General features: G+C 31.7%; 1 protein-coding gene across 2 annotated transcripts in view; it reads left to right on the forward strand.

Annotated features, from left to right (window-relative positions):
* The window catches only part of AP-1gamma (adaptor protein complex 1, gamma subunit), an 84650-nt gene extending 72772 nt beyond the window's left edge, over nucleotides 1–11878 (forward strand). For both annotated transcript variants that reach the window (XM_089247139.1, XM_089247140.1), the window contains exons 21-23: nucleotides 2758–2856; nucleotides 3965–4073; nucleotides 10364–11878. In XM_089247139.1, coding sequence (XP_089103265.1) covers nucleotides 2758–2856; nucleotides 3965–4066 — 201 coding nt within the window. In that variant the 3' untranslated portion in view covers nucleotides 4067–4073; nucleotides 10364–11878. The remainder of the gene's footprint in view (nucleotides 1–2757; nucleotides 2857–3964; nucleotides 4074–10363) is intronic.
* Nucleotides 11879–12777: the final 899 nt, after the last annotated feature.

Raw genomic sequence — 12777 nt, forward strand, 5'->3', positions numbered from 1 at the left:
GAAGTTTTGGCCCCCAATTTCACTTTTTTTTTGCGTAGTAATTTTATTCCCAAGTGTTTAACTTCCATGTGTGTAAAATCCCTATTTTAATTTGACTTCAGTTTTTGAGTAGGGATTTTATTCCTTACGCTTTAACTTTTATGTTTGGAAAATCCCTATTTTATTTGGAAAAATCCCTATTGTATTTCTTAGGGAGTGGTTTTAGTATAAAATACAGGTTTGCGCGAAAATCTCCCGAATTTTCATTTTCAAATGTTGGCAGCTATGATATGGTGAAAAATTATTAATTCTAACTATAATTGCTCTCTATGTTCCTTATCCTTATAAGTTTTAGTTATTTAGCTATCTGCTACTTCCATGCATAACACTACTGTGTATGTTATAAGGAAAGTAAGGCCATGTGTCTCTGATTAGTTCACTTGCATAGATCGCAAGAGGATCTGGGTTTGATTGCTGTTGGAGAGAGACTAGTAAACTTCACGAATTCACCTCAACATAATATTTAGAAAAGTCTCGAGTTAAAAAGTCTCTTTAACCCTTTGACGTCGGTTGGTAAGAAAATTTGCCATTCAACGTTTTAATTTTTTTCCTTTGCTAATAAATAGTGGGAGTGGTTCCACTCAGTGTTTTTTTTTTATTTCCAAGAATCAAAGTCGTCTTTAATGGGTTATCTCGTAAAAAGTGGCAAAAATAAAAAATTTCAATTATTGAATGTCTCAAGTTTTCAACCAAATGTTAAATTTTTGAGTTCTACTGTGGTTTTTTTTTATTGAGATATTAAAAGACTAATTATCTGCTTCTATTACAGTGTGTTTTTTTTTTACAATTTAGTTAAATTGGTACATTGAATAATGCATGCACAAACAGTGTAATAGCTTCTTGTTGATGTCAAATTCACCATTATACCATACTGACACATTTCAATAATTCATTCAGTTTTTTGCCATTTCAACCAGTTTGCATTTTCTGACAAGCTAAGTGGCTGTCAGAAACATGTTTTCATGTGCAGCTATACCTCATAAATTAAATATTTTGTCATTTTTATGAATCTAGTAGAAAAGGACTTAACAAATCGGATGAAAAAATTTTTTAGCAATCGTTTCGAATTAATTTCTAACAGCTTAAATTGTCCTGATAACTGCTGGAAGTCTTTAACCACATTTGCCTTTTTAAACTTTCTTTTAAACAAAATTCCTAGTTTGACATAGCAAATTTATATATTGTGGCACATGACTTTGCTTGGCCTTTCTGTGTTATTACTGTTATTAATATTATGTATCTGTATGACTAATAATTTTTTTTCAACTATGATTGTAAATTTCACTGATTGGTTGCCAGTACAGGTATAATTACCCCTTGACAACTCATACAGTAGAACCTCAATTATCTGTGTGCAAATTAACCGGAAGTGGATTAACCATGTTAAGAAAATTTCATGTTCAACTCTTCTTTGTCCATATTGTTGATTTTTTTTTTTTTTTATTCATTAGTTGTGTACATATTTGTGGAGGTTTTTGTGGTTAAAACGAACATTTTTCCATTTCGTAGAACTGGATTTCTTCATTCTTTTACAGAACCTCCCCCATTGTAGAGCTGAACTCCGTGTCACCACGTTGAAACGGCAGACCCTATTTGCACTCATAAGAATTAGGCAGTGTCTTGTGGCGATCTGCACTTCAAAATTTACAGCCAATTACAGGAAATGCTGGGCAGTTAGTTAAAATGTATTGCTTTTTTGCAACTGAAAGATAATGCACAAGAATGGTTCAACTTCAGATGCAGTCACATGATTGCACGGCTCATTAGCTGGACCAGCACTATTTGTTATTTGTGTCGTTCTCATAGCACATTTTATAGCTGTGCAGAATGGCTGACAGGAAAAGGATAACTGTTCTTCCCCTCCACCTCCCCGTCCTGATAATCAAGGTTTTACTGTATTTCTGCCATTAATAAAATCCAGTATGTTAATAGTGTGGCTATCTTTCAGTAAGTTAAATATTTTTTTTTTGCACAAATAATAGGAATATATACTAATGGATAGTCATTTTAAACAGGTAAAATACATAAATACTTTTATTCCCAATTTTGTTATTTTAAATCTTTTTTTTTTTTTTTACTCCTGGTGGTTTAACCATCTTTTTCGATTATTCGTGTCCAACTTCCACACCGTTAGCCTGGATAATCAAGGTTCTACTGTACTTGTCTTTTTTCCTAACAAAAACTAAGGTTTACATATGTATATAATATTTGTTATGTAGTTTTTACTTGCAAATAAATTCATTCATTCTTATTAATATCATTAAAAAAATTGTGTATAAAATTTTTTACTATCTAAACACTTTTTCCTCGAGAAAAATGGTTCAAAATTATCTTTTTCCATGACTTGGAGCCCTCTTCGCATGCTGGTAAATACACTGACATGAATTTGAGGGGGGAAAATTGTCCTGAGACTTCAAATTAGTAATCTTGCATAGAAAGTTCTAGGTGCTAATACCAATTTTTTAGTTCCCATGGCACTCTGTGATGGCCTGCAATAGAACATATTTGTGGGAGGTTGAGGTACCAGAGGCATAAGGGGACAATCAAAACCTCTTAGCAATGTATTCTTATAGATTGCAAATGATAATGGTTGATTCTCACCATAGTAAAAAAAAAAAGTTCTGTCCTGAAAATAATATGTTTTTCTTTTTATCTGTATCAGTTTACTGCATTCAAGACCAATTTATCTATTGAAATATTCTCATGTTTTTTCATTAGACATTCCAGTTGCAGATACTGCCACCAACTAACGATACGATTCCTGCCAATAATTCTGGTCACATAAGACAGACCCTCAAGATTTTAAATCCGAATAAGGTATTAATTAGTTCTAGTTTTTTGGAGCTCATATCGATTAAATTTCATAATTTTTAAGAAATCTTTATTTGGTGGCCATTTTATTTCCAATGGCTCTATTTTCAGTATAAAAGAAAAGAGTAATATCTTGTGATTTGTCTGTCTCACATATTTTTTTACCTTGCACTTTCCCCTTTTTCAAATTATTTCAAAATATGTAATGTAATGACATGAAATGGGCTTAATTTTTAATAGAAATTAATTACTTTTTGGGTGAGAATACTAGGGAAAGACCAACATGTGTAGACCCAAAATTGCAAAAAGGAACCATGGCTAAACATGTTTCGGAACGATATTAAGTTCCATCATCAGTAGCAAAGAAAGAATAGTGAAAATATTCCTTATAGCAGGAGTTATTCACTGTTGTAGACAAAGAGTCAAATTCAAAATGAATCAGCAACAAGAGCAAAGGAGAAGGAAAGAAAAGAAAAATCACCATTCACCTGATCACCCCTGCTGTAGACTATTTTTTCTCAACTGCTGGGAGCCACAAGTAATTCACCAATTTATTTTTTTCCCCATTAGTTGTGTGTATGAGTGGACATTGTGAGTATAAACTAACAATATAAAAAGAAAATCAATCGAGCCTCCAAAGGTTGAGACCCACTGCTATAAATGGGCTCATGAAAAATTTTAGCCTAAAGAGATCAATCAAAAGAGGGATCATCAAAGATCTTAACCTGCGGGCTTGGCTCTAGGGAACATGGGAACAGAACATCTCTTTGCACAATACAGATCATGCGTGATGCATTTAATTTCAAAAAACTTTTTATGCAAAAGGGCCTTAATATGAATATTTACTTCATTTAGAACATTTTTGCAATCATAAGTTTCTGTCTGCAATCAGATGTTGAGGATAAAAATGCCTGCATAAGGACTTAGTGGACATTCTTTCTCTCTACATATTTTAATGCTTCATTTCATTTTCAAAGATGAATTAGAAAAATACTTCTATTCTGCCACAAGTTTTCTGATGTTTTAAATGCAATTTTATATGCATGCAGTGCGCATATATATATTTTTGGAAATTCCTTTTTTAAAAAAAGAATTTTGTTATATTATTTTAAAGGGCCAGCTTCGGATGAAAATCAGGATGTCATACACATCCAATGGTAACTCAGTTTTAGAACAAAGTGAAGTAAATAATTTCCCTCTTGCATTGTACCAATAAAATTGAAGTAAGTATTTTTTTCCATTTCTGTTATTTTTACTCCCATTATTCCCATTTAAAAATGAAATGAAAATATCAAACCAGGGTGTATGTAGCAAACATACTTGTAATGTGGTTGTTTTTTTGTTTTTGTTTTTTCTTATAGGATAAAAATGACCTTGTTTATGGTTTTTTTTTAATTATTTAAGCAATTCAACTGCTGATTTAAATCAATTTAATTTCTCTTATAAAGAGAGTGGTTTTGTCAGAAAAGGAGTTAAAGGTCAGATGATATCATTAATATCTTCTTCTACTGTCTTATTCACACAGTTCCAGTTTTTCCTTTTTGTTTCTTTTTTCAGAACTGTAACAGGGTTCTTAGTGACTTGGAAAATGCAAGTATTTGATAAAAGTCAGAGAAAAATTCTTTGGAGAGAAAAAACTATTTCAAATAAACATTTTTGGGAGGTCAAGATTTTGAATTATATTTCTTAATTCATAAGCTTTTGGTCAGGAAAATTATGAAGCAGGTTTTGTTGGGAACTCTATAACTACAGATTACAAGCTTTCCTGTTCTCTGAATCATGCTTGTTTGTCTATAGTGGATAACAAAAAGCCCTTAGTGAAAATTATATCAATCTAACAAGGGTTGGGGACCGTTCAAGCAGGCCCATCATTTAGGGGGTCAGCTGCCTTTCTCCTAACTTAAAAAAAGTTCTCGAAAGGTTGTATGGGAGAGTGGAAAACAGTGTTGGAGTCTATATACAGCACATATATGCTGGTAATAGTGTTAAAATCAGATCATCTTGATAAAGTTTGATAAATTTTACTACATTTATCACATTTACCAGTGATTATGCATAATTCTCAATCCATAAATATAATGATCAATGAGTCGTTAAGAAATGAAAGAAAATTGAATTTCCCACACACAATATGTGAGAAGCTCTAATCGGCCAAAATATTATACATAACCATAAAAATCATATTAACCTGCTGCTGCATTTGCTTTTTTCAACACTTAAGTGTACGTAAAAATTAATATTACTGTATTATCTGATCACTATTTTTATTTGACCACGAAGCAGCTATGTGATGCATGTACAGTACCTTGCGTATTTTGCCATGAAAACTAATAATACTACTACTTTTGCCATAAACTAACTTAAGTAAACAAGCACATTATGAAAATTATTGTTAGCCTTGCTGTACTGTAATTGTTCTGGGACCCAGGGTATTCAAATAATCTGGGTCCCTCTCGAAAAAATTATCTTGAAAAAAGGTATGGTCCCCCCTTCCCCCATAATTCACCAGTATCTCTATGAATTTTTTCCAGCATGCCCCATGTCTTTGATCACCTGCTTATATCTCTTCGTTGAGACAGAGCGATGGGCCTTGTTCTGGGTAGGAGGAGGAGGTATCTCTGTGAATCAAATAATTCATTTCTAAAAAAACATGTTCTGTCCAAAGGTTCATTTACTTTCATTGTCTACTAGTAGGAAAAGCCTCTGAGAATTGAACATTTAGAATTTAGCCACATGAAATAAATCTAAAAGAAATATACAGTCGATTCCGTTTTTGAACGTTTTTCCACTTAGTAGGACTTATTTTTGTCGTCCCAACTCTAAATAAGTCTTATTAAGATTTCCTGTTTAAAGTGTTTTCCTGCTTACGTTTTTTATGACCGCTTTTTGAAAAACATTATCAGAGCAGGATCCACTGTAATTAAAAGTTAGCGACACACATTTATATATTTACTAATAGATTGATTTAAAAATTCCCTTCTGATTGATTTTCCATTTCTTTAAAAAGTCTTAGCTCTTTCAATAATATCTTCTGAGTTAAATTTAAAGCAAATGAGATTCTCTCTCTCTCACACTTATCTTCTGATTCCCTATTCATATAAATCCTTGTGAAGCGATTTCTTGGTAGAGGTATTCATAGAGGTTTCTAGGTATTCATAATAACAGCTCTTTAGCACTTTCACCATAACATATGTAACATAGCCCATCTTTGTGGAGGGTGGCAGGGCTTCATCCCTGTGAATGTGGGAAGAATCTTCGATTCAAATCATATCGGATAATTAAGTATGAATATTATTCGATTTTTTTACTGAAACGTGGCTCAAAAAGCATTATGTATTTATCATTTCTTTGTAACCATATTCATTCACATTTCCTTAAATAAAATCCGCCATTTTTTTAGGCTAGCGTCATTCTGAAATTCCTTTCCCTTTTCCCCATCTTGTCAACAACATGTTAATTTTTAGCTGGGTGCTGATTGGTCAGTGGCAAAATTCCCTAAAATTGAAATTTTTCGGCCTGTCCATCGTCTCGTGACCTTAACAATTGCACTGTGGTTGCATTTGGAGCTCGATTCTTAAAGCACTTTTTATGAATCAATTCTTACATATGGATGATTGGTTATTAAGAATCAGAAGGTGGTATACCCCCTGCAATAAATATGACAACCTTGTCCTGACCTAACTGCACGTAAGAAGAAGGGGGAAAATATAGAAAAGAAAAGGAGGAAAAAAAAAAAAGAATAAGAAAGAGTAATACAATATAAGAGATAAGAAAGTAGGTTTAAAGTACATTTCTCTTTTCATCCTTACCCTACCTGTTCTTTTTCACTCTTACATTTGTATAGTAGATACATCATGTGTGAAAAAAAAATTATCAAGGTATATAAAAAAAACAAAGAGTTAAAAAAAATTATATGTTTACAACAAACCTCAGTGATGATAAGGAAATTGGAAAGAAAACAGAACTTGTTTGAATTTATTCCACTAACGTTTGGATGCAATATTGCATCCTTGATTGTAAAGTGGTTAATTAAATTTACAAAAATCCATTGAAACACAGTATGTGTCATTTTTTCCTACAATAATTAAGTTTTTTGAAATTAATGAAAATGTTTTGTCTCTTTGAGTGCACGGCGCCCCAATGTCAGCCCCACTCCTGCATACTTGTCTGAGGAGCAGCTGAAGCCTCCTAGATAAAGACCAGTACTCTGGGCTTAGTCCCACCTTATTAAATTTTTCGGACATGGGGGAGGTGCGGTCAGAGCTTTGTTTATTATTGCTGACGAGGGGAGTGGTGGCAGGAATGGTCAAAATTCTGCTTACATAGTACTTGCACGGCTCCTTAGTTCTCAGAAAATGATGATCTTGTTTAAATTTTTTTTCTATTAATTTTGAAATTGTAAGCTGTTTAATTTCATGTGTGGCCACTAAAAAAGTGTCCCATGACACGGTTATGGAATCACATCAAAAGTTTCAGTACATACACTGATAGAGCCTAATCTACATACACACATTTCATTGCATGAATGTTTAAGAGCTCGTGTAATTTGCTCAAGCAAATGTTTGTGTTTTACAGTTTATTTCAATTTATTTTATTAAATGACAGTTACCTTCCCAAAAATATCATTACCCAAGAGGCAAATGGCTGCCAATACTGGGGTAATCATAAGAAAACTAAAAACTGATACAAACGTTTGATGGAAAAAAATGTAAATACAAATAATCATAATACAAAAATGACTTAATTAGAAGTACAAGTATCCTGAAATAAAATAGTAAAATATATGTACAATGTGTATATTATGTTGAAGTAAAAAAAGGGGGGGGGAGGAAGAAATTTATGTGCATATACATGTACATATTGTGGCTGACTTTTGGAATGCTACTTCAATTAGACATTAAAAGGTAGATTAATAAGTTTTGCACTTATGGAACTATGTGAAGATATTCTTTAATCTTGCTTTTGAAATGAGGCAGATTAGTAATTGTTTGCATATCATATGGTATTAAATTGAAAAACCTTGGTGCTATGAAAATAAAATGTTTTTGTGAAATATCTTTGTGTACATGTGGTATAAGCTGGTGAATAGTTTATTCATACCAAAAAATGCTGTATCGTATGTTATAGAAAATATCTTTTACAAATGTGTATAAAATAAGTTGTGAATGAGCAATCTTAGCAACAAACTTTAGATCTACAATTACAGATTTTTAATTTAATAAAGTTTTATGTAATAACAGTTATGTAGAAGTATTGTCACCGATATTATTATTTTTTTGGTATTAACAAGGGCTGTTCCAAAAGTTTCTGAACCAAGATTGCTATTCATAATCCAAGCTCTCAGAACGCTTGGTGTATAAAAACAGATATATGAAAATAAATTTCACAATAATGACTTGCATTACTAAATGCACTGTTTCAAGTGATAACCTCAAGCACATGTTGCAGCTCATTTTCTCATGGAAACTTTCACTTTCTTCCTTAGGCACCAGAATTCTAAAAAAAAAAATTGGGTGGTTGTGCTATTACTTTTAAAGACACTTCACACACATCTCTGTCTTATTAGTTCAAAAAAATGTTCTTCCCTCTATTATTTCCATCTTCTTTGACCTTTGGAGACTAGACATTCCTCACCCTGCTTCCCCATCTCAGAGAGAAATATTTCAGTATACTATACTTAGGAGCAGAGGAAAGAATAATATATTTTTTTCAAACTGACACAAGCCATGATTGATGTGTGTGTATAGACCTTTATTTAGATTCATAATGGCTGATTTGGAATACCCAGTAACATGGAAATGGTCTGCTATTGCAGTTTTCAACTTTTATAACCAGAAAAAAAGTAAGAAAAAGCCAGCAACTGCGCATCAGCTTTAATTTACATAAACAAAATACACCACAAGCTATTTTGGCTGGTGACCATTATTGCTTTTGTAAAATTAGTCCAGGGTTGCATGTTCAGTTTTTTTTGAGAAGCAGCCTACTTCACATTCATAATAAACTACAGTGAAATCCTCGCTACAAGGATATTCGATATAATGATAAATCCCTCTATAATAATATTTTAAGATATTTTAAATTCTTCACCTGAGTTTGTTCTTTTAAGGGTATTTAATAACATCAGGATTTTGCACTATCTACTCTCTAAAAGTGTTAATGAAGTTGCTGTGAAGCTACTTTCTGTTAGTATGCAAAAGTATTATGTTGGGAACTACTTTACAATGTGAAACAACTGACTTTGTTCATCAACTGATGTTAGAATTTTTTGCTGCGAATAAATATGTATACAGTGAAACCTGTATAAGACGAAAACCTGTCTTAAATGGAATCAAAATATAGTCTGTTCAATGATTAGTGCATATTTGTACTTTCATAAAATGGAAATTTAACTAAAATGGAACTTTATTTTGGTCTCGACGTTTCATTTCATACAGGTTTCACTATAAATCTATTTTATCTTGGTACTAACAACAATTCAGAAAAGATGCCAACAGCAGCATAAATATGGTGGCGCCTGTTGATAATGCTACCTCTTGTTATAATGATAACCTCTCTACAACAACATGTTTTTTCTTGGTCCACAGGGTATCGTATCGTTATATTGAGGTTTCACTGCATATAAAGTATGTATTAAAAAAAATTCCCCCACACAATTTTCTTTATACTAAAACTAAAAAAAAGGTGATAAAACTACATGTTAACTGCCTAGACCGCTGTCTCTGAGGCATAGAGTTAGGGTTAAATGGGTCAAAAGCTAAAAGCAAAGAGCCTCTAAATTTTTGTTTAGGGGCCATTCAAGTATTACGTAAGCAGATTTTTAACCTTTTTTTACCCCCCCCCCCCTTGTCAGCAAAACACTAACCCCCTCCTCCTTTCCCCCCACCCCGTCAGCAAAATTTCGTCAGCAGCTTAGAATATTTCATATCTTCAAAAAGGGGTGGTTGATGATGTAAAGCAACCTTCAAACCCCCCTCCCCCCTTGTCATCAAATCCGAAATCCCTCCCCACCTCGATGCTGACATAATACTTGAATGACCCCTTACCTGTGTAGACATTTTCCAGTGTTCAGTAAAGTAACATAGCACTTAACCAAAAGTGTATTTATAGATTTCTCATACATGTCTGTGCACACATGTACAGTAGATTAGAGTGAGCATTGGCTGCAATAATATGTAAGTTATCATTAGTGTGATTTTGAAAAAGTGTTTTATCACATCATTATTTTGAATTAAAAATTTTCTACTAAAATATAAAAAAACTATTCAGTAATGCAAATGAATATGATAGTCAAAAATTAAAATGAAATTGAGCATATTTTTGGCAGTTTTTTAATGAATTTGTTTCATCTCTTTTTTTTTCAAATTAATTATTAGCCAAAAATTATTTCATCAACTGTGTATCCTCTGTTCTTGGTAATAATGTTATGATAAAACATCAGTATAATTACCATGATGTTTTTGTGTATTTTGAAAGCAGTTTTTGTATTTATTTGATGGTTTTTTTTTCCTTTCAGGTATTTTATGTGTACAGAGTGAACATTTGTGTACAGGCAGAAACAGATAATGTTGAGCAGAAGTGAACTGTATTTATTTATTCAGTGCCACCTTTTAGGCTATGGTGTTTGTTTATCATTATTACACGGAGGTAGCATGATGTGCTTAAACCACTGGTGCTGCTAAAGCAATATCTTTCAAGCTGCTTTAATGCTCGTACAGACTAAGTGGCGCCATTGGAACAAACTGCTTTTAAAAATAAAATTTTTATATGATTCATGTGAAAATATGATCTGTATGCATCGAGAAAAAATTACATATTTTTTGTATTAATATAATGTGATATATATCAACCCTGTTTTTCAGTGATACTATCTGAACCAGAAAGTACTGTTCAACATTCAGGTTATTTTGTGTAAAAAATATGAATGGTTTACATATTGTGAAAAACTATGCAAAAAAAAGATTATTTGCTTTCTCCAAGTATTTTTAATTTTCATTTGTATGTTTTAGGAGATGAATATTTGATGCATAGGGCTATTCAATTTAAAATTTAAGTAATTTGAAGGTATTTAAAATGATTTAATGGTCATATAAGTCACTATATTATAAATGTAACGATCAATAGTATTCATTTCTTTGCTAAGTACCAAAAAATCTGCTGATACATTATAACCTTAAGCAGAGGAAATCCCCCTTCCCCCCCCCCCCTTTTTTTTTTCTTTTTGTATTTATCCCATCAGTTCGTATTGTGAAATGGACAAATATTGAATAGCCCAAATTTCATACTTTTGGTTTCAAAATAAAAACTAGGCACAGTTGTTTAAGTAAGTGTGCGGTTGTACCTATAAATAATGTGTCATTTGTGATAAGAATTCATCTATAAGTACATATTTTTAAATGAATTTTGCATCAGATTTACAAAATGAAACATTAATTTCCTGTAATAACGACACTAGCTTAATTGTATCAGTTTTTACTAACAAAATTTAATTCAATGTATGGAATCATGTACTCATAAGAATTTATTAGTTAATTCTTATAGTGTGCATGCATTTTGGTGTGGAAATGGTATAAACATTTATTTTTTGTATCATATAAAGCTTTGTTAACTTCAATCATGTTTCAAAATTGTATTTTAGAGAAGATTTATCTGTACATGAATTGCTATCACAAGTGATACACAGCTGAAGTTAAGTGAACTTGTAGTGTTTTTTTTTTTTCCTTAATTTATAGAAGAAATATATTTTTGAATGTATGTACACACAGTGGTTTTTCTTTTTCAACAGCTAGTCTGTTATTTCAAACAGTATTCACCTCTATTCCTCACATAAATTGTTCTGTTTCTGTTTGTTCATATGCATGATATATGTACATATGTAAATTGGCAATAACAGAGGATAGAATAATATGAATTGTGGTTTCCGATGGAATTTTTTTTTTATGTTTGGAACTCACAGATATAGTATATACTTTTATTGTGTCAAATTTGTGAACTCTTATGTATAGTATTATAATAAAAAGTTTTAATAAACATTTCCTGTGTATAATTTAAATTAGAAGCAATAACAAAAGTAGACTACTTGTTACTGAAAGTAATGAAAGACAAAATCAGATGGTTTTTCATATATTTTATGGCACTGGATAGAAACTGAATACTAATAGTATAATTAATAGAATGAAAGAAAATCTCTAAATATTGTCATAAATTTATTTTCCTCGTTATTTTTCTTGTTTGCAAAAAGGGCTATTGTTATTGCAGATGATTCTGAACACATGATTTTGGCCATCAGTGCTTGTTCTTAGTTCTGAAATAGTTATAACGGCATAGAAGATTCCTGGAAATTTTGTTGTTATAATCGAGTTGTTACGACTAAGGTTGATGATTTCAAGACCTTGTTTGATGGAAAATATAATCAGATGCAATTAAATACTGTGCATAAAGTTTAAATTTCACTATGGCTAAAATAATCCTTGGTGAGGAATAGTGCCATTTTTATTACGATATTCATATTAAAATAAATTGACAGGCTATCCAAACTTAAAATCCTAGATGAAGAAAACTATAATTGCTTTATGGGCAGTGTTTTATTTTGCTCATCATTTTTATGAAAGTATTTTTTTAAAATAAAAATTGCTTTTATTTTTGGTCGCTGAATTTTTAAATATCCATATTTGTATGGACGTTTTTCGTTGGTTTTTTTTTTCAGTCTCCTTGTTTGCCTGTTGTGGCTTTTGTATTTGTGTACAAACGGACTGATTTAAAATACAAATGCCACAACACACACACACACAGGCAAAATGCCCAATGAAATGGCTGAAAAAAGATGCCAATAAAAATGAAGTTCACTGAGAAAAAAAAAGATCATTTCAAATGTGAGAGATGAAAATTTATATCCATTGACACAATTCATAAATTACGCAAAATATCTTC

This window comes from Pholcus phalangioides, unplaced genomic scaffold, assembly GCF_987345545.1.
Source record: "Pholcus phalangioides strain wild (caught in Gottingen) unplaced genomic scaffold, Ppha-v1.0 ptg000017l_1, whole genome shotgun sequence".
Lineage (NCBI taxonomy): Eukaryota > Metazoa > Arthropoda > Arachnida > Araneae > Pholcidae > Pholcus > Pholcus phalangioides.